Source organism: Mobula hypostoma, chromosome 23 (genome assembly GCF_963921235.1).
Source record: "Mobula hypostoma chromosome 23, sMobHyp1.1, whole genome shotgun sequence".
Lineage (NCBI taxonomy): Eukaryota > Metazoa > Chordata > Chondrichthyes > Myliobatiformes > Myliobatidae > Mobula > Mobula hypostoma.
In genome coordinates this window covers 21,961,224-21,983,546 of record NC_086119.1, presented here as the reverse complement: position 1 = coordinate 21,983,546, position 22,323 = coordinate 21,961,224, and the positions used below count along the sequence as shown (strand labels likewise).

Below are 22,323 nucleotides of genomic sequence, written 5' to 3'. Positions count from 1 at the left end.
TCCAGATATTTTAAAGAAATGCTTATAATAAGATGAACTTTTGTTCTTTGCCCTATCCTTTATTCATAGACCATGAAAGAGTGAAGCTGCTTTAAAACTTAATAAGAATGCTAGGTTTTAAGCTGCAGTGGAAACATTCAAATGATTGAAATATTTCATGAAGAGGTTCCAGAGGTTGGAACTTGGCATCTGAAAGTATATCTACTACTGAAGGAAGTCATTAATTTTGAGGATGATTAATTGACCTGAATTGGACGGGCATGTGATTTATATATATATATATATATAGTACAGGAATAAAGGGATGTGGAGTTAGTGCAGGGGAGTAATGAAATAATGGAGATAGCTATGATTTTATTTAATGTAGCATACATAAGGTACCGCATGGCTGTCTCCTGTTCATTTGTTTATTGTGGCTTTATTTTATTGTACATTTTGACTTTTTTAATACTTTATTTGCCTATCACCTCACTGTGATTGGAGCTTTACAATTCCCATTCCTGGTGTTCTCCATGCTCACCTTGGTCATTTGCCAGTGTGCACACCAGTAGCAATGGCTCAAGTTTCCTGTCTGGCCCTGACCATGACATTTCTGGCACAAACTAAATCTTCTGTGGAAGTACTCCAAAATTGCCACCTGATAGAGGGCCCTGGTAACACAAAGAGATGCAGTCGGTGGAGCTGCTCCCTGCTATTCACCTCATCGAATGAATAAAAGAAAAGAAGATATTTTCATTCATATGATATAGAAATAAACAGAGGCTCAAAAAGACCAATCAGTACAGCATTACAAGAAATGACATTGTTCATCCGCTTTGTAAAAGCAAGACCCAATGTGCCCTGTTAGGTGTATGTAAAATTTTTTTGAAGTAGTTCGGGAATGTTCTTTATCCTGATCAATGTTTATCCTTCCAACATCACTAAAACAGGTTGTCCAAATTGACGTGTTTCCTGCATTGCAACAATAATTTCATTGGAATACTTCACTGGCAATAACTCTTTGCTGTGCCTTGAGGTCATGAATGGTGCTATAAAATTGAAGTTCCTTTTGTCCATTGACTAATCTTGTTAATGATCTTTATTTTTTAGGCAGTCTGGTTTGGGTGTGATGTAGGAAAACAATTTTGCAGCAAGCTAGGAATCAATGATCTCAATATGTAAGTATAAGACTGAAAAAAAAAGTTGTGATGTACAGTATGTATTAAAAGTCACACAATCCAACATTTAATTGAAAACTGTAAACAATCAGCAAGTCAGTCAGCATCTGGGGAAAGTAAAATGGAGTAAAAAATATTAAAGTCAGAATCTGACTTTAAATGCCTCTTTGAAAGAACAGGGAAAGGGAGTAAACATTTTGTTTCTGATTTACAGAGAGGGGGAAAAAGGATAGTTAGGAGAAACATGACAGGAGCCACGATTGCTATGGAGAAAGGTTTTAAATCTCATCCAATAACAAAGAAATTGGGAGATTAGAAAGTGACAGTACAAACAAAGGATCATAAAATGTTGCAAAAGAGGGGCTGTAGAATATGATCAGCAGCTTAGGCTGTACTAATGGAGACAGAAAAGCTGAGCCAGTATCATAAATGAATGGTTTATATCAAAAATGGTCAGTTCTTCCACTATGGATAGAAAACATGTTCTCCTGAGTTGCAGAATTCACATACATTTGCATTTATTCTATACATAAAGGAAGTTTGATTTCACATCTACAAGCTTATCATGCCTTTCCTTAATAGCAAAACACTAGGAAGTAAAATTATAATTTGACACTTTTTGAAAACAATTCCACTACCATCTTTCCCTGTTTTAACATCAAGACCATAGAGTCAGAGAGATATATACCCCACAGATCTATTGCAGGAAAAGCAGCATCCATCATCAGGGACACCCACCACCCAGGTCATGTTCTGTTCTTGCTGCCACCACCGTAAAGTTGATATAGGAGCCTCAGGACTCACACTGCCAGGTTCAGGAATAGTTATTACCCCTCAACCATCAGGCTCTTGAACCAGTGGGAATAACTTCATGCAACTTCACTTGCCCCATCCCTGAACTATTCCCCCAACCTGTGGACTCACTTTCATGGACTCTTCATCTCACGTTCTCAATATTTATTGATTACTATTTGCTTTTTTTCTCTTTTGTATTTGCATAGCTTGTTGCCTTTTGCACATTGGTTGTTTTTCCACCCTGTCTCAGGGTTGGATGTGGTGACGTATATGTACTTTGATAATAAACTTACTTTGAACTTTAAGTGTTTTTGATTGTTGTCATAAGTTCTGCTGTGGATGAATATACCTACCTGTTAGACTGAGCATGAGGAAGTGGATATTATTAGTGAAGTCTCCGCAAGAACATCTTGCTCTAAAGAATAGGAATGCACTGCTACAAGCAGACTAATGAAAGAACCAAGACTAAACGATGACAAAATTAAATATTATTTTTAAGAAATGTTCTACTATCTCACAGAAATTTGGATATTTTGCAGACTGAACCGAGAGCTACTGTTTGGAGTTACTCTGAGGAATTTGGGCAAAGCAGAAAGGCTGATGTATGGCGAATCACAGATGACACATGCTATGGTTCTAACTGGTTTCTCTGAAAAGGCAAGTTGCACTCTGTGGTTAGCTGTTCCCTGCCTGCAGGGTTTGTTGACCTGATCTATCCAGAGACGTTTGATGTGTGGCAATGTTTTTCAGAGAGAAGGGAAATACTGTAAAAGCCACATTTGCACACATTATAGACTGCATTGTTCTATCAGAAGTTAAGACATTAGATTTAAATTTGGTTCTACCACATTGCTGCTGTGTATTTTCAGCTTCATTGGTCTTGTAAATTTGTAAAACATTGGATATGCCCATAGTATAGCTCTCCAACTGAGCAAAACCTATTGTGCAGCTATATGAATTCTACATTTGTACATTTTTAAATCTTAATAACATATCCAAAATTCCTCAGTGTGCCTTGGTAATTTGCATTTATTGTTGCCTACTTGATCACTGATTTAAAATGCATCAAAATTAGGCAATTTGACCAATTCTTTGTGGGCGCACCTCAGATGCCCTTTTACAATTATTTGCATAAACCAAATAGGCTGATTAAAACACTTATTAGCTGCAATCTTAATAAAATATAACTCACTGACTCAAATATCTAGTGCCAAGTAGTGTAAAGAAGACCCTCGTGAAGCTTTGCCCTTTACAGCACTATTCAAGAGGAAACAGCAAAGCACAATGCAAAAGGATTTTTAAACAAGTCTCAGTGAGGCACAAATTGAGAAATTAAAAATGACGCTATTTATCATTAAAGACACTAAACAAACTTAGTAAAGTAAACTTCAAAGACCATTCATAAACTAGACTGAGGAGGTAACATTCTCAATTTAATTTTTCGATAATAGTGCCATTTGGGTAAGGTTTCTTGAAGCCAAGCCTACTGCAAAATTTCCCTACTTACATTAATATCTGAGGTGTCCACCTGCTTCAAATAGGCTTCAATTATAGCAGTGCCTAAGAAGAACATGGTGTGGCGCATGGCCAAGTGGATAAGGTGTTGGACTAGAGATCTGAAGGTCGTGAGTTCGAGTCCCAGCCAAGGCAGCGTGTTGTGTTCTTGGGCAAGGCACTTAACCACACACTGCTCCAGTCCACCCAGCTGAAAATGGGTACTGGCAAAATGCTGGAGGTTAACTTCGCGATAGGCTGGCGTGCTATCGGGGGGGGGGGGGGAGTCTCAGTCACTTCACGCCACAGAAACCAGCCTGATGAGCCTATAAGGCTCGGGACAGACTTTAACTTACGTTTAACTAAGAAGAACATGGTGACCTGCCTCAGTGACTATTGCCCTGCAACACTTACATCCACAAAAATGAAATGTTTTGAGAGGTTGGTGATGAAATTATATATAATCAATTCCTGCCTGAGAAGCAACTTAGATCTGCTCCAACTTGCCAACTGGTCCACAGCAGATGCCATCTCATTGGCACTTCACTTAATCCTGCAACATGGACAGCAAAATTGCATACATCAGGATGCTCTTTATTGACTATAACTCAGCATTCAATTCCATCATTCCTTATAACTAGTCAGTAAGCTCCAAGACCTTGGCCTCAATATTTCCTTGCGTATTTGGATCCTTGATTTCTTTACTTGTAGATCATAGTCAGTTCGGATTGGCAACAACATTTCTTCCATGATCTCCATCAGTACAAGTGCTCAACTTGCTTTACACTTATGACTGTGTGCCTTAAGCACAGCTCAAATCTCATATTCAAGTTTGCTGATGACACCATTGTCATAGGCTGATGAATCAACATATAGGAGGGGAGGTTGAATATCGGGTGAGTGGTGCTATAACAATAATTTCTTACTCATTGTCAGCAAGACCAAGGAGCTGATTATTGACTTCAGGAGAAGGAAATCAAAGGTCCATGAGCCAGTCCTCATTGGAGGATTAGAGGTAGAAAGGGTCAGCAACTTTAAATTCCTTGGTGTTATCATTTCGGAGGAGCTGTCCTGGACCCAACACATAAGCATAATTACGAAGAAAGCACAGCAGTGCCTCTACTTCCTTTGGAGTTGAGAAGATTCAGCATGACAACTAAAACTTTGACAAACCTCTATAGATGTGCGATGGAGAGTATATTGACTGGTTGCATCACAGCCTGGTATGGAAACACCAATGCCTTGATCGGAAAATCCTACAAAAGTAGTGGATACGGCCCAGTCCGTTATAAGTAAAGCTCTCTCCACTATTGAGCACAGCTACATGAAACATAGTTACAAGAAAGCAGCATTTATCATCAGGGACCCCTACCACCCAGGTCATGTTCTTGCTGCTGCCATCAAAAGAAGATACAAGACTCATACCACTAGGTTCAGGAATAGTTAGTGCCCCTCACCCATCAGGCTCTTGAACCAAAAGGGATAACTTCACTTCTTTCATTATTGAAATATTCCCATAACCTATGAACTTGCTTTCAAGGACTCTTCATCTCATGTTCTCAATATTATTGCTTGTTTCTTTCTTTCTGTCTGTCTTTCCACTGTTTGAATGCCCAAGCTGGTGCGGTCTTTCATTGATTCTGTTATGGTTATTATTCTATGAGTTTAATGATTATACCCACAAGAAAATGAATCTCAGGGTTGTATTATGGTGACATTTTATCAAATATATACATACACACACTTTGATAATGAATTTACATTGAAAATTATTATCTTTCAAGTCTTTCCTGAAGTGATTTTCAGATGACACAAGAACTCGAGAATCAGTCTTCTGCTCTCTTGCAGACAGGTTTCCAATATAGAAACATAGAAAACCTACAGCAGAATACAGGCCCTTAGGCCCACAAAGCTGTGCCGAACATGTCCCCACCTTAGAACTACCTAGGCTTTACCCATAGCCCTCTATTTTTCTAAGCACGTAGCCATCCAAGAGTCTCTTAAAAGACCCTATCGTTTCCACCTCCACCACTGCCGCTGGCAGCCCATTCCACACACTCACCACACTCTGCGTTTAAAAAAAAACAACTTACCCCTGACATCTCCTCTGTACCTACTTCCAAGCACCTTAAAACTATGCCCTCTTGCGCTAGCCATTTCAGCCCTGGGGGAAAGCCTCTGACTATCCACACGATTAATGCCTGTCATTATCTTGTACACCTCTATCGGGTCACCTCTCATCCTCTGTCACTCCAAGGAGAAATGACCAAGTTCACTCAACCTATTCTCATAGGGCATGCTCCCCAATCCAGGCAACATCCTTGTTAATCTCCTCTGCACCCTTTCTATGGTTTCTACGTCCTTCCTGTAGTGAGGCGACCAGAACTGAGCACAGTACTCCAAGTGGGGTCTGACCAGGGTCCTATATACCTGCAACATTATCTCTCAGCTCTTAAACTCAATTCCACGATTGATGAAGGCCAATGCACCGTATGCCTTCTTAACCAGATAATATCTGGAAATTATGCTTGATGTCAGCCCAAGATGAAAGTCATTGTAATCATATAGCTAGAACAGATAGAATTCAAACTGCATACATTTTCAAAATGCTTCCACATGCACACTGTTTCTGCTGTAAACTTGTATGTAGATCAACTGCGTTACATTATTACCAAACCACTTAATCATTAAATTAATGCACATTGAATAGCATTGCTAAAAACCTTGCTGATGCTTGTGTATTTTGGCACACAGGGTGAAAATGAAGCAGAGTATGAAAAATGGAGAGTGGAAAATTCATGGGGAGAAGAAAGTGGGAACAAAGGTAAATTTTCAATATATGAAAGTTGACCAAAGCCTCACTGTTTGAATCGTGATGAAAGTGTAGCTCTTAAAACCAATGTTGTGCTTGGATCAGGATAATCAGAGTAAAACCAATGATTTGATGCAATGCTGAGTGGAAATCTACACTGCACTCAGGAACCTAGTCTCTGCAGACTTAAATGAGGAGTTTTCAAATTATTATCTTTGGAACATATACAATTCATTTACAGATCATCTGCAATGGAACTTATGTTCATCAGTGGTAATTAAATCAATGTTTTTTATATATTGATCTTTTTGGGAATATGCTATGTTCTTTAATATTTGATCCTTCACCTTTTATAAAGTGTTCCTTTCTTTTTCCAATATTTTTGATTGATTTCTATACAGAAGAATACAGAGTTCAAGAGAATACATATCATAAAACAAAAGAAAAAAATATAATAATACCAGATACAGTATATTGAATCACATTAACGAACTCCTTACTCTATATTCATATGGATTAGATTAATTCGTATATTAGAATTGTGTTCCAAGTAAATCAAACTTAAGAGTAGTTAATTTAGCCAATTTAGCCTTGAGCCATTATGCTAGAAGAAAGTGATTCTTCATCCTAACGTCATCTGTCTTCCGACTTTTATAAATCTTAATTCCCCTGCCTAAAAAAAAATCATTAGTCATAGTGTCAACAGGTTCAATTAAGTTAACCTCAAGAGCTTTTTGGGAAAAAGGTCCCTATTTTCACTGCACTTCCTGTGAATCTGTACTTTCTGATATTGCCTGTGAACACAAGTTCACTACTCTCCAAACTCACCACTTTCAACTGGTACCGGTTAAGTTTCTAATGATCACTCCAATTCACCCCTCACTTAACCAGAAACTACCCTCACAGAAATTCACCATGTCCTCCAGCTTCACCACTTCTTCCCCCTTTTTTTCCACTTTTTCCCCAATCCTCTACCACCTTTTTTTGCAATTGAACAAATAGTTTTTCTATTTCAATTCCTCTTGTTAATTCTCAGTCAAGGTGCTCAGATTCATCAAGATTGTAGATCTGTATTTAATTTTCTGAAGCAGCTGACCTTTGTAAGTGGGACCAGATGAGATTAAATAATTGCTGAAGAATTACTAATCCTATTATATGAAGGATTAGCAACTTTAGCAATTGGGCAAGTAATGTAAAGTTTCATTTGCCATTCTAACATCCTATCTTGTTAGCATTTTCTGTGAGATGAAATGTTGGGCTTGTGTGTACTCAATTTGGGCTTTATGCACTATTTAACAATACATGTACACAAGAAAATAGGAGCAGGAGAAGGCCATCAGGCCCTTTGAGCCTGCAGTTCCATTTGATATGATTATGGCTAAACTATATCAGCCTTAACTCCTCTTCTGTGCCATTCCTCCATACCCCTCTTCCTCAATCTGTCAAATATTTATGCACGCAAACACGAGGAAATCTGCAGATGCTGGAATTTCAAGCAACACACATAAAAGTTGCTGGTGAATGCAGCAGGCCAGGCAGCATCTATAAGAAGAGGTACAGTCAACGTTTCGGGCCAAGACCCTTCATCAGAACTAACTGAAAGAAGAGATAGTAAGAGATTTGAACCCTCTCATTTTCAAATCTCTTACTATTTCTTCTTTCAGTTAGTCCTGACGAAGGGTCTTGGCCTGAAAAGTCTTGTAGATGCTGCCTGGCCTGCTACGTTCACCAGCAATTTTTAAATATTTATGCACTTCCCTTTTCAATCTTTTTTTATTGAAGAATGAGGGTAAATACAAACCAGAGGAGAGGTTATCTCAATACATAATTCAATAATAATACTAACAGAGAAAGGAGTATACACTGTCAAAATCATGTATAGTATTAAGCTAATATAAAGAGAAAAGAGAACCACCTCTCCTCTTAACAGATCATGAAAAAAAAATTCAAAATTTTCTATTATTGGAGAAAAAAAACACTAAACAAAAAATAAAGGGGACTGGGCAGTCCATTTTGAGGATACAGTTAAAAAGAAAAGGAAGATCCTTCTGATCAAATCTAAAAATTTGCAGAGAAAAAAGAATAATTAACTATAAAAGTAATAAAAATTAGATCATTTGAAAATATTGAATAAAAGGTCACCAAGTTTGCTCAAATTTAAAAGATGTATCAAACGTCCACCTTATTTTCTTCAAACTTAAACAAGACATAATGGAGGAGAGTCAAAAAAATACAGTAGATGGATTGCGATCCTTCCAGTACAATAGAATAGCTGTCCTAGCCAATAAAGTTGAAAAAACTATCATGCGTTGAGCAGAAGCAGGAACTTTTCTGATTCTGTTGGAATAACCCCAAAGATTGCCATAAGTGCATTAGGTTGTAGGTCCAGACCTATGACTTTTGATAACGTTCTAAAACCATCTCTCCGAAAGTTATTTAATTTCATGCAGGACCAAAACATGTGTGTTAAAGTGGCCACCTTAGTGTTACATCTATCACAAGTAGGATTTATATTAGAAAAAATATGCGCTAGTTTATCTTTTGTCATATGCGCCCTGTGCACTACCTTGAACTGAATTAAGGAGTGACAGGCACAAATAGATAAATTGTTAACTGAATGACAAACTTTATTCCATTGATTGTCTTGAAATGGTTCTTGAAGTTCCAATTCCCAAGCACATTTAATCTTATCATTAGACATCATTCGTAAATTCAATAGCCGTTTATATATGATGGCTACCAATCCTTTTTGGAATGGTTTAAGCTGAAAGATAACATCTATCATATTTGGTAAATGAGCAAATGGGTAATTCGGTAACAAATCATGTAAGATTCCTAACTTGTAAATATCTAAAAAATCGTGCATTAGATAAATCATATTTGACCATTAGCTTAGAAAAAGACATTAAACAATCCTCTAAAAACAAATATAGAAAAGTTATTATTCCCTTAGTTTTCCATGTTAAAAAGGCCTTGTCTAAAATTGATGGTTTAAAAAAAATAATTACAATGGATATTACGAGAAAGAACAAAGTTACTTAAGTCAAAAGATCTGCGAAACTGAAACCAAATTTTTAATGTATGTCTAACACTGGGACTAAGATCTTGTCTACCAATCTTAGAAAACGAAAAAGGAAGAGGAGTTCCCAGCAAAGAAGCCAAAGTATTTATGCACTTTCACTTTAAAATCTTATTCCTTATGTTTCAAGAGTGTAAATGAGGTTCATACCTATATAAAAGGAAATGCAGGTCACAGTAGAGGGTGCTGAACATGGAAGTCTGGCTATCTTAATCTCAGTTAACTTGTATTAGAAATACAAGTTATCCACTTGAACTCATTTGATGGGACCATCACCATTGATATGTCTGGAGTAAATTGGATTCATGCTGCACATCCATTTCAAAAATGAACATAATGTTAAGCAGTTTGTTTTGTGGCATTCTGGCTTATGTGAACTGAATTTAGCAGACTTGGCATAATAAAACTCACTAACTAGCAATTTGTTCAATAATAGCAATTACTTGTGCTTCCTCTCTAAAAGATTAAAATATACATTTATATCTGGAAGCATGCTGACAGACTAAATGAGAAGTTACTGTTACTACACCACTCAGCCAAATTTTCAATCTCCCTCCTTATTCTAATTCATCACCACCTTTGATCGGCCCAGATTTCTGAATGGACAATGAACCAATGTCCACTACGTCACTTTTTTTTCCCTCTTTTTGCACAACTTGTTTAATTTATTTATATATATTTCTTATTACAATTTTTTAATGTATTACATTGTGCTCCCGCAAAACAACTAATTTCATGACATCTGCCAGTGATACTAAACCTGATTCTGATCATATTGACCAGCTGGTTTGCTGGAGTGTTCAAGTGGCCTTCTCTTCCTCCTGATTTCATGTTCATTGATCCATGTTCATTGCTGGGTATTTGAATCCTGCTGGCAGAGGAATTCAAATCCAAATAATTAAAGAAATTAGTAACAATGTTAGTAATGAAATAGATGCTTGTCATAATGCTACTTGGTTCTCAAATACCCTTTTGGGAAGGAAATCTGCCATCCTTTACTATTTTGACCTATACAGAGCTACCACTCTGTTATAGCTCTTTTTTTTATGTGTGCCTGAGTGCGTGCGAGTCTGTGCATCCATGATGTCTTTTTCTTGGCTTTTACAAGGCGCGGAGTGAGAGAGAGACTGTGTGGGTCGCCACTCCTCACGCAGACATTTTTGCAGTATTTTTCACTTTTTGTTTTACGAGGTTGAGTTGCGATCTCGACATTCAACCCGGCACGGGTGGAAAGCGTACCCGGGAACCTCCACTCCCGGGTCTGGCGCCGATGCCATTGCGCCACCAGCCGGCCCCTGTTGTAACTCTTAACCATGTCCTCCATTAAGGGGCAAGATGGAATGAACAGTAAATGCTGGCATCCACAACTCAGGAAAGAATAATAAAATCATTAATTTCCTTTTAAAAAATGTTTAACAATTTGAGTTGAGCTCCCTCAAGAAGAAAGCACTTATTACAACAAAAAAAGAGTGGACTACTTAGCCAGTATATGAATGGTTAATTCTAAAAAGCACAAAGTAGCAAAGTTTTCCAATGTCCTAACTAGTCTTCTTTCGAATAGTTTTAGTTCAATTATTGAATGAACAATTCTTGGTTATTTATGTCAAATTGACTCGATACTTCCTGAAATCTACCTGCACTGGCTTATTCATCAAGCCTTTTCATCTGAATCTAACAATAGCTTTTAAAGTGCTTTTCTTTTTGGCCTTTAATCTTTTAAAAAGAGTTCAAGGTTACAATTGTTTTTGTCAACTAGTTCTAAAACATGCCAACAAGAATGTGGGAAATTGAGGGAGAGAAAGAACAACTATTTCAATGCAAATATTAACTCTCTGACCTGCTGAGGTTTCCCACTAATACCCACAATACTTTATACATATTTCCATTTTAATTCAAGCACAGGTAGCAAAATACAGTGCTAACTATAGAGGGGAAAACCAGCTTTCTCAATAGAGTGCACCTGTTTCTTTTGTCATGCAAGACGTTCTTTCAAATGATTGATTAGTTTACATCCTTAATTCAATTAAAATTAATCTAATCTTTTATGCAACTAAACCATGCATTTCAAACCCAGCTCTGATCTAGTATTCTCCTTATATTATTAGTTCATTGATGTTTCCACCAATTGTTGTAACTCCTTCAGTTGCCATGTGCAAGTGAACCTGACATAGTGTAAACTGACATAATCTTTACACCGAAGAATTTATAACTAAGTACCATTCATTGGGTTCTATTGTTGCCTATACAATGGGAAAAATAATTTATGTTGCACAAAAATAAAAAGTACAAGCATTTAAACAACCCTCTGGTTTCCCTCTACGTTTGTTGCTGTGGTACGCACAATGACTGCAAATCTGTAAATGGTTTTCATCCAGACCAATAAGCTCACTATCTTGGAAAAATTGCCTTTGCTGTTTTTAAAAAATATCACTCTCGAAATAGAATGTTGCTCTCTATTTTTCGGGCAGCTTAAATTAGCAAGGCCGGTGACTGACCAGTCAGTTCTGCAATTTGTGTTAAGTGAACCAATCTTGACAGAACCATTGATTTCTTCAAATTCAAAGCTGCTTTCATTGTAATCTCAATCTGGCATTTCCATCTACCCATAGGAACGTCTACTCTCTTGCATCAGTAATCTAGCCCCCTCGGCTTTCCCTACTTTTTGGCCGTGGCATGTATTTCTAAGTGTATGGTGCTGACGGACTTGAGTCAGAGCGTTAGTGGATTCAGTGCTGTTTTCACATTGACCAATTTTGTGGTTATAAGACTAATAATTGTAATGGATTACTCATCTGGTATTTGCTTGTTTCAGCCAGACACGACGGAATGATTACCTTTACCATCACAAATAACTTACCACTCAAAAAGAAATAAATAACGCACTCTAGGATATTGTTGTATACAATACAAATATTCAAATTTCCTCCTCCTAATGGTCAACAAGAAAGTCAAACTGATCTTCTATCCATGTACTGTCACAAAGATTAATTTGTTACTTTGCTTTGGCTGGCAGCTTTCATTCTGCTCTATTAAATATCTGGACTGGATTCCCACTCCAACTGGCCACCACTTGTGCAGTGGGGGAAATCATCAACATGAATGTGCCCTTCTAACAGCTATGGAACAAAAAGCTGCAGTAGCTGCATGTCAATCACTTGCCATCTATTTTCTAACACAGAACATGGGTCAGTCCTACAGTCAGCTGTTCCTCTTCCTTGGCCAGCTTCCTGTCTCACGTGTTGCTGCCTCTGGCCTGTATTTGCACAGATAGTAGGCAAGCATTACTTTCACACATCAACTGTTTCTCAGAGCTTTCGTTTACTGCAGCCAAAATGAAAACTGTGCATCTGCCCTTCATTTACATAATTAGAAAGTGTTGCTGTGGTGTGCATTACTTCTCTATTAATACTGAAGTAATAGATCAGACTCTGGGACTGCACCTCTATGGCTGGCAGTAATTAGCTGTTGCGACCAGTAACATCCTTCCTCAGTGCAGCAGTGGTGTTAACTTTTCGCTCTATCATCCTTAAGCCTTAATTCACAAGCTGCAAGCAAGAGCCGTTTTGAGTTCCAAAGCTGGAACATTTGGTGGCCAGGTCAAGTGGGATGGTCAAGCTTATTTTGCAAAGAACGTACAAGATAGATACGAACCATGAAAGTCAAAAAATCTGGTCAGTTGGTTCATCCTAGTGCTAATATGCCACAAGATCTTTCTTTCACATCTCTTCATTTAATGCAGTTACTCATATCAAAATGTAAAACAGAGTAAAACAAGTTTCCTCTTCCCCACTTTTTTCCAAGTAGTTAAAGTTACAACTGTCCATTTCATACTATTTGATGGTCTGGAGTAATCAATTACTTTATACTTTATTGTCGCCAAACAATTGATACTAGAGCATACAATCATCACAGCGATATTTGATTCTGAGCTTCGCGCTCCCTGGAGTACAAATCAATAGTAAATATTAAAAATTTAAATTATAAATCATAAATAGAAAATAGAAAAGGGAAAGTCAGGTAGTGCAAAAAAACCCGAGAGGCAGGTCCAGATATTTGGAGGGTAAGGCCCATATCCGGGTCAGGATCCATTCAGCAGTCTTACCACAGTTGGAAAGAAGCTGTTCCCAAATCTGGCCGTACGAGTCTTCAAGCTCCTGAGCCTTCTCCCAGAGGGAAGAGGGACGAAAAGTGTGTTGGCTGGGTGGGTCGTGTCCTTGATTATCCTGGCAGCACTGCTCCGACAGTGTGCGGTGTAAAGTGAGTCCAAGGACGGAAGGTTGGTTTGTGTGATGTGCTGGGCTGTGTTCACAATCTTCTGGAGCTTCTTCCGGTCTTGGACAGGACAACTTCCATACCAGGATGTGATGCACCCTAGAAGAATGCTTTCTATGGTGCATCTTTAAAAATTAGTGAGGGTTTTAGGGGACAGGCCAAATTTCTGTAGCTTTCTCAGGAAGTAAAGGCGCTGGTGGGCCTTCTTGGCAGTGGACTCTGCTTAGTTGAACCAAGTGAGGTCATTTGTGATATTGACCCTGAGGAACTTAAAGCTTTTGACCTGTTCCACCTGCACACCACCGATGTAAATTGGGTCGTGCGGTCCGCTACTCCTTCTGAAGTCAACAACCAATTCCTTCGTCCTGCTGACATTGAGGGATAGGTTATTGTCTTCACACCATGCCACCAGGTTCTTAATTTCCTCTCTGTACTCAAACCCGAGATACGGCCTACAATTGTGGTGTCACCAGCAAACTTATATATTGAGTTCGATGGAAACTTAGCTACACAATCATGACAAAACCATTTCTAATAAAATTTTAAGATTCTGATTTATAAAACACAGTAATAAACATTTGATCCACTGTAAAATATAAGTGATCAGTTATTCTTTGGTCTGTGACTTGAGCCTGTTTATGAAAATCATGGCTGATGAATCAATTATCAATTATCTAGTAACTTAATTAGCAACAAAGCAGATTTTTAATCCCACTTCACAACCATTACTGATTATATTTATAAATAAACATATTTTACTAGATAAACCGATGGTAAGCCAAAAAAATTTAACATAAGCAATACCAATGCTTTTTACTAAACTCTTGTAAAATTCAGTAAAACTGATTTAAATCAATGGTCTATACATGTACAAAGTTGATAATTGATTGATCAGCCATGATTTTCATAAGCAGGGTCAAGTCACAGACCAAAGAATAACTGATCAATTTACATGTTTCAATGGATCAAATGTTTATTACTGTGTTTTATAAATCAGGATTTTAAAATTTTATTAGAAATGGCTTTGTCAAAGAAATGCAAAATAGTTTAAAAGTCTGAAAATGATTTGGACTATAAAATAGTTCCGTTTTATACATCTACTTAGTTATGCTACCCACATGTGTCATTAACTCAAAGATTAAAGAACCCTGCTTTACTGGTATTGGCAATAATCACTAAACAGATGATATTTTTCTAGTGCCGCAAAGCAAAAAATGTGTTACTTAAGTTTCCAAAAACATTTGCAATTTCTTCTCTGTATTCACAAAACTAAGAAATAGAAAATACGAATACACAAGTATCTAATATTAAAAGGCTGCTTGTTAAATTCTTATAAGCTACTATAAGTGATAGATAAGCAATGAAAATAATCTCAAGCTGCAATCACATTCACCACATAGACTTCAAATAGTGAATTTGATTTTCTTAGAAGTAGTCTATGAATGCTGCATATCAGATATTATCTTCCTCATTGTCCAGCATTGTGGCATCTTCTTGGTTCAAGTGATAGCTAATGACAATTAATATTCAAACTTGTACATTCAAGCCCCATTTCAAGTGTGCCTTCGGCATAAGTAATATCTCACGAGGAGTGTTGCATTGTCTCTGTTCATTAAACCAAAGTTGTGTTTTCTTTTCTAGTATATGGTTGGATCTTGTAGTCTGTCTGCCAGGATTTAATAAGTCAAGTAAAAGTTTTCCATGAAGAAAGATGTCAGATAGCATGAAATCAGATTATGATGTTCCTCCAAGCATACCTCTTTATTTTTAATCCACTGTATATATTTTCCTCATTATTTCAATACTTTTTGAAACAATGTTTCCAGAACACCAATATTTAGAAAGGTTAACGATAGATTGTTTCATTGTAGGAAGACTATACAACTCAGGACATAAGTGAAAAACCTCAAATGGACAGAAAATTCTAAGCCTTTTGAGTTTAATTAGATTAATTTTTAGAGTGTTGAATTGTTTGGTTATGGTTAGCTGCTCATTATTCTGGCTTTAGCTATTCAGTGTTAGGATAGAAGACAGCTCTCCACTGTTGGCTCATTTATAATTTTGGGACATTTTTAATTTCAAAAGTGCTTATTTGCATCCTGTTTTTTTAGGAACTGGAGGGAGGAGGTTCTGCCTAACAATGTTAGCAACAAGTGGTAGATAATAGTGCAAGCCAAAACATTTCCTTTTCAGACTTTGGAAGATTTAATATCAACAGAGCTATGAAAAGGCCCATCAAACACTACACTCTTTGAAATTAAATGTAGTATTTTTATCTGCTCTCAGGATGAGGCTTTTCATTCCAGGACGAGGGAGATGTCCTCCTTTTTTAAAGAAAGGGGCTTCCCTTCCTCCACTATCAACTCTGCTCTCAAATGCATCTCCCCCATTTCACGCACATCTGCTCTCACCCCATCCTCCCGCCACCCCACTCGGAATAGGGTTCCCCTTGTCCTCACCTACCACCCCACCAGCCTCCGGGTCCGACATATTATTGTCCGTAACTTTCGCCACCTCCAACGGGATCCCACCACTAAGCACATCTTTCCCTCCCCCCCCCGCTTTCCGCAGGAATCGCTCCCTACGCGACTCCCCTGTCCATTCGTCACCCCCCCATCCCTCCCCACCGATCTCCCTCCTGGCACTTATCCTTGTAAGCGGAACAAGTGCTACACATGCCCTTACACTTCCTCCCTTACCACCATTCAGGGCCCCAAACAGTCCTTTCAGGTGAGGCGACACTTCACATGTGAGTCGGCCGGGGTGATATACTGCGTCCAGTGCTCCCGATGTGGCCTTCTATATATTGGCGAGACCCACGCAGACTGGGAGACTGTTTCGCTGAACACCTACGCTTAGTCCGCCAGAGAAAGCAGGATCTCCCAGTGGCCACACATTTTAATTCCACGTCCCATTCCCATCCTGATCTGTCTATCCACGGCCTCCTCTACTGTAAAAATGAAGCCACACTCAGGTTGGAGGATCAACACCCTATATTCCGTCTGGGTAGCCTCCAACCTGATGGCATGAACATTGACTTCTCAAACTTCTGCTAATGCCCCACCTCCCCCTCATACCCTATCCGTTATTTATTTATATACACACATTCTTTCCTTCTGACTATACCCCTTGCCCATCCTCTTGCTTCCCCCCCCTCCCCCTTTTCCTTCTCCCTGGGCCTCCTGTCCCATGATCCTCTCATATCCCTTTTGCCAATCAACTGTCCAGCTCTTGGCTCCATCCCTCCCCTTCCTGTCTTCTCCTATCATTTTGGATCTCCCCCTCCCCCTCCCCCTCCCACTTTCAAATCTCTTACTAGCTCTTCTTTCATTTAGTCCTGACGAAGGGTCTCGGCCCGAAACGTTGACGGTATCTCTTCCTAGAGATGCTGCCTGGCCTGCTGCGCTCACCAGCAACTTTGATGTATGTTGCTTGAATTTCCAGCATCTGAGGAATTCCATGTGTTTGCGTAGTATTTTTATACAATCTTGCGCATGCCCATTTGATGGCACCATGTTTAGTGTTCCTGTCTCACTTTTCCATGGATCTGTGTTCAATCCTGACTTTGGGAGCTGCCTTTGTGGAGTTTGTGCACTCTGTGAATGGTAGTTTCATCCAGGTGCTTGGGTTCCCAAAGATGCTGGTAGGTTCATTGGCTCTAAATTACCCTTTAACTTTTGCAAACTGAATACAAGGGGAATTGAATATAAGTGGCATAAGTGAGAGAGATTAAGTTACAGGTATACTGGGAAATAAGGGGAGGGGAGAATAGGATAAATGGAGTTTGCTCCCTAGAAAGTGAACATGGATACTTTGGCTGAATGGCTTCTTTCAATGAAGCTATAACTAATAAATAGAGTCTAGCATGCCAGTAATTTTATGCGATATTATGAAACATTGATTTCCATGTGCCATACTATAGGATATAGAGTATATATTCATTAAACTGGTGACTCCAATTTTTTAAGGAATTCAGTTTTAGTTCTGGTGAACCTGGATCTCAAGGGTTACACCCCACCCCATTCATCTTATTAACAATTACTCACCAGGCTGACTACTCCTATAAATTGCTTCACTTATATCAGTGGTTCCCAAAGGGTCTGGTCAGTTGCAAGGTGGGGGGCACAGCTGAGGGATTACAGGCTTAATTTAAGCAATTAATTATTATAAGCATTTGATCCACAGTGACTCAATTGATTATAAAGATCACGTCATCACCTCACCTCTTGCTAACCCAGAGGATGGGCAAGGAGTTATAGTGAGAGGGACAGAGGGAGAAAAAAGAGGGGGAAAAAAGAGAGGGAAAAAGGGAAAGAAAAAAATCATAATAATAATAAATAAATAAGGGATGGGGTATGAAGGGGAGGAGGGGCATTAATGGAAATTAGAGAAGTCAATGTTCATGCCATCAGGTTGGAGATATTTAATTTTTATCATATTTAAGTCACTCAGTTATTTTTTTCTCTCTCTTGTCTTTGGCATTTACCCATTCTTTGTAAACTCTATCTCAACTAATAGAACTTCCATCCCATTGATAGCTTTTGATTCTTATTAACATATCCAAATGACATTCACCTAAATGGTTTCTCAGCTTGTTTTTGAGTGGATTCATTAGGCTAAAACTTCACTCACAGTCTGCACTAGACACAAGAAAGGTTCCCCAATGTCCATCAACTGTGCAAGGTCGCAAAACTGTTCATTTTGAAATACAAATGCCACCATTTGAGCAAAGTTGAAATTGGTTTGGATTTAATTTTTTCTTGCACAGAAAATTTGAAATCATTAAACTAACTATTACAATATTTTCAGCTAGAAAATCATGATATTTTAGACATAAGGCATTAACTTGTTCATCACCAAAAGTGAAGTCACAATCTGCAATTGCGGAGAAATCAAAAGCTGACCATTCTTGTTCCTCAACTTTGATCTTCTCTGGGTTTGATCCTTTTCGCTTTCGCTCATCTGCACTCAACTGTAACAAGCGTAGCACTGCTGTAACGGGTAATGACGAGTTCTGTTGCCTGAGCTTTTGTACACTGTCCAAATGCCATTTACTTGCCAAATGACACTTCAAAAAGTCAGGTTTCCAAATATCATCCCACTTCTTTCCACTAGCAAATTCTCCAGCAACTTTCGCATCATGACAATACAAACAGATAACTCCAGTTTCCGAATTGTACGTAAATATTTCTCGTGGCTGAGCGTTCTTGACCTCATGAGCTTTTGGTGTAACAGTCTACTATTTTGTTAAGCCATTCAACTTTAAACAAATTTGCAGTTCTTTTGCGCTTCACTTCTTTTGAATTCGACACAGTGAATCAATATTTTTTTCAATAAAAACTTAATAAGCTACCTGCAGGATTTGAAACAGATCTCTGTAAACTTTATGATATGAACACTGTCCGCCAAACATGGCTGCCGCCGTGATGCAGCTGTACAAACCAGAACGGGGTAGGTGAGGTGACGTAAATTAGTGACGTGCATTGTGGTATTTGAAAAACCGACTAACTAGTTAACAGAATCAGCTAAAAGATTATCTTCAATAAGTATAATTATTAACTACTACATTATTTTAGGTAACTAACCTTGTGTGCACACATTAATTTCCTTTGTGTGCTGGTTGAAAAACGTGTGTGCGTGCGCACACCTTAGAGGGAACTATGGTTCTGGGTGTGATTTTGCACAAGCCGCCAAACCAAATTAAAATTATTCTGCTCAGTGATAACTCTGTTCAAAGATAAATAGATGAAATGTCTGAGAATGTGGAAGACAAATTGTGCAACTTTCTTAGGACAGCAGAATTTGATCTGCAGTTGAATGAGTCAACTTTGCCAGGAAAAGAATTTTTGCTTTTTGGTTATGTTCACTTTATAAAAGATGAAAGCATTGTTCAAGAGTTTGTTGTTTGCAAGGGGACTAGAAATAGATACAAAGGGGGAGGCAATATTTTAAGTTGTTCAGCAATTTTTCAAAGAGAACGACATTCCGCTCATCAGCATTCCTGCAACAAATGGGTCATTATCAAAAACAGGATGCCACCATGGGGTTATCACTTTCTTGAAAAAAGCTATGCCTAACATATTAACTGTTCAAAGTACGTTAATTATCAAATTATGTATACATGATACAACCTTGAGATTCGTCTCCTTTCAAGCAGATACAAAATGAAATCTCAAAAGAACCCATTTTAAAAAAAGACCGTCAAACACCCAATGCACAGAGAGAGAAACAAAAACAAATCATCCAAACAATAAAAGTAAGCATATAGCTTCAGAACTGAAGTCTTACAAAAGACGCAAAGCCAGGCATCACCGCAGCTGGAGCAGGCCACGGCCTCAGTTCAGCACGAAGCTGAGTAAACATCACGGAGCACCGAGCAGAACAGGCCCTCACTTCATCTCCAGTCCTGACCTTTTCAATCTGGTCCTGTGCTTAAATCATCCAAATATCCAGTCATTCCTCACTCTCAGACAGCTCTGTGGTCTGGACCCGACCTTTTCAATTCAGTCTGGCGCTTAAGTCATCCAAACATGGGGTGGTTCTTCACTCTCAGACCGTTCTGGGGCCCGAAACCTGCCGCCATGATTCAGCCCATAACTGATCTTTCCAAACTCGCCTGGCACTTAAATCAGTCCGACATTGGGACTTTCCTTACTCTCGGGGATGCCATGACTCTTGTCTTGATCCCATCTGCTTTCGCTTGCCTCGATCATGCCTTTCCTGCGCCTCTGCCTCCATTTTCATTGACCATTTGTTGCCTGCACGTCTGCTGCCATTTGCCTCTCCATTGTTAGCATTGATCTTTATTAATAACATGTTATTAATTAGGATTTTAGTAGTTTTCTTTGTTTTGTTGTTTTTGTCACCGATAACATCTTGTCACAAAAAACCCAAGTGATCAGCTGCACAAATCATTAAATACTATTATCACAGGGGTAAATAAAATCAAGTCCCATGCTATTAATTCTCAACAATTTTGAGAGCTTTGTACTGAAAATGATGCACCCAGAAGTCAGGTGGCTCTCAAAAGGAAATTGCCTGAGATGCCTCTATGCGCTTTTTGAAACTGTGATAAAATTCTTTGAAGAATCGAATGCTTCATTCAATAATCAACTGAAGAATATTAAACATGACATTACTTATTTGTCAGAATTATGCACAAAGTTTTATGAAATCAGTCTTGAGTTGCAAGGTAATAATGTGAATCTTTATCAAAGTCAGATCAGTTGTCTCCACATTTCTGTCTAAATTAACCCTTTTTAAGCGTAACATCAGCTGTCGTGACCTTTTTCCAATTTCTGAGTTGGAAGGGAAAGAAAGAATGCCAGATGATGATCTTCAAGTATATTGTGCCCACCTGGGTGAGCTGCAAAGTGACAGGTCACATGAGATTTCAGAATCTTCACTCGATCTGAATTTCATTTTGGGTAATAAATCCATTCCCGAATACTTGTAATGAGGGTTTAACCAGTTGGATAAATCTTACATTAAAAGTATGGCAGAAGGTGGTTAATTCATGTGGAATTAATAACATGTTAAAACTCTTCAGATGGTGTGCATATGATACCGAATTCCTTCCCAACAGAGGAGATAAAAGATTTGAACTATGGATAAAGAAAGGTCTTACAACCTACCTCTCATTTATACATAAAAGAGTATTACAAAGTTTCCAAATACTGCAGGACAAACATGGCCTAGAACACAATGACTTTTTTAGGTACCTTCAAGTACAAAATTATGTTAACCAGAGTTACAGATATACAGACCTATCAACAGTAGAATTAGAATTTTTCAAGATTCTTAATTTGGCTTGCGGTTCAAAGCCTAGTAAATCAGTTTCTCGATTATATAATGCACTCTCCCATGCTAAAAATGTAAACACATTGTATATTAAAGAGAAGTGGGAGAAAGAAGTGGTGTTGGTACTTTCAGAGGAGGCTTGGGGGAAAATATGCAGCTTTCAGTGGTCTTCGACTAATTCTTTGACTTGGAGAGAACATTGTTGGAAAAATATTATAAGATACTTCAAGACCCCATATCAGGAAAAATATAAAGATACAAACGTGACGTGTTGGAGAAGGTGCGGCTCCAAGGAGGCAAATCATTTCCATATTTTCTGGGATTGTCCTAAATTAAGTCTATATTGGGAAGGTATTCATAGAACATTAGTTAAGGTACTTAAGACTCAGATACCTCTGAACTTTGTGATGCTCTATTTGGGGCATGTATTGTTTCTTGAACAGAAGGAAGATATAAAGTTGCTGCAGACCCTTTTAGCGGCAAGTAAGAAATCAATCACTAGAAAGTGGCTAAATCCAAAACCACCTACATTAGAAGATTGGCACGAAATTATCTTGGAAATATTTAAAATGGAAAAGTTGACGAATCCCTGAGAATTCAAAAAGAAAAATTTTATCAAATCTGGAATAAATGGATTGAATATATAACCCCAATGCGAGCAGACTTTAGATGACTCTCCTAATGATTTATACTGCTCTTCTAATCAACACAGTAATATTGCTAAAGTAAGCACCCCAGTCTAAATGTTTACTGTTTTTGTTTTTTTTGGAAAATAGAGAATTAATACAAGTAAAGGAAAAGATTTGGGTAAGGGATAAAAAATGATAAAATAAGTAAATAAGTACATAGGGATTGGATTATTATGTTTGGGGGCAGGAGCAAGTATGAACAAGTTAGGATATAAACACCTACAA

General features: G+C 38.2%; 1 protein-coding gene across 2 annotated transcripts in view; it reads left to right on the top strand.

Annotated features, from left to right (window-relative positions):
- The window catches only part of blmh (bleomycin hydrolase), an 88,157-nt gene that overhangs the window by 59,522 nt on the left and 6,312 nt on the right, over positions 1 to 22,323 (top strand). For both annotated transcript variants that reach the window (XM_063031108.1, XM_063031107.1), the window contains 3 exons: positions 1,090 to 1,157; positions 2,492 to 2,609; positions 6,201 to 6,270. In XM_063031108.1, coding sequence (XP_062887178.1) covers positions 1,090 to 1,157; positions 2,492 to 2,609; positions 6,201 to 6,270 — 256 coding nt within the window. The remainder of the gene's footprint in view (positions 1 to 1,089; positions 1,158 to 2,491; positions 2,610 to 6,200; positions 6,271 to 22,323) is intronic.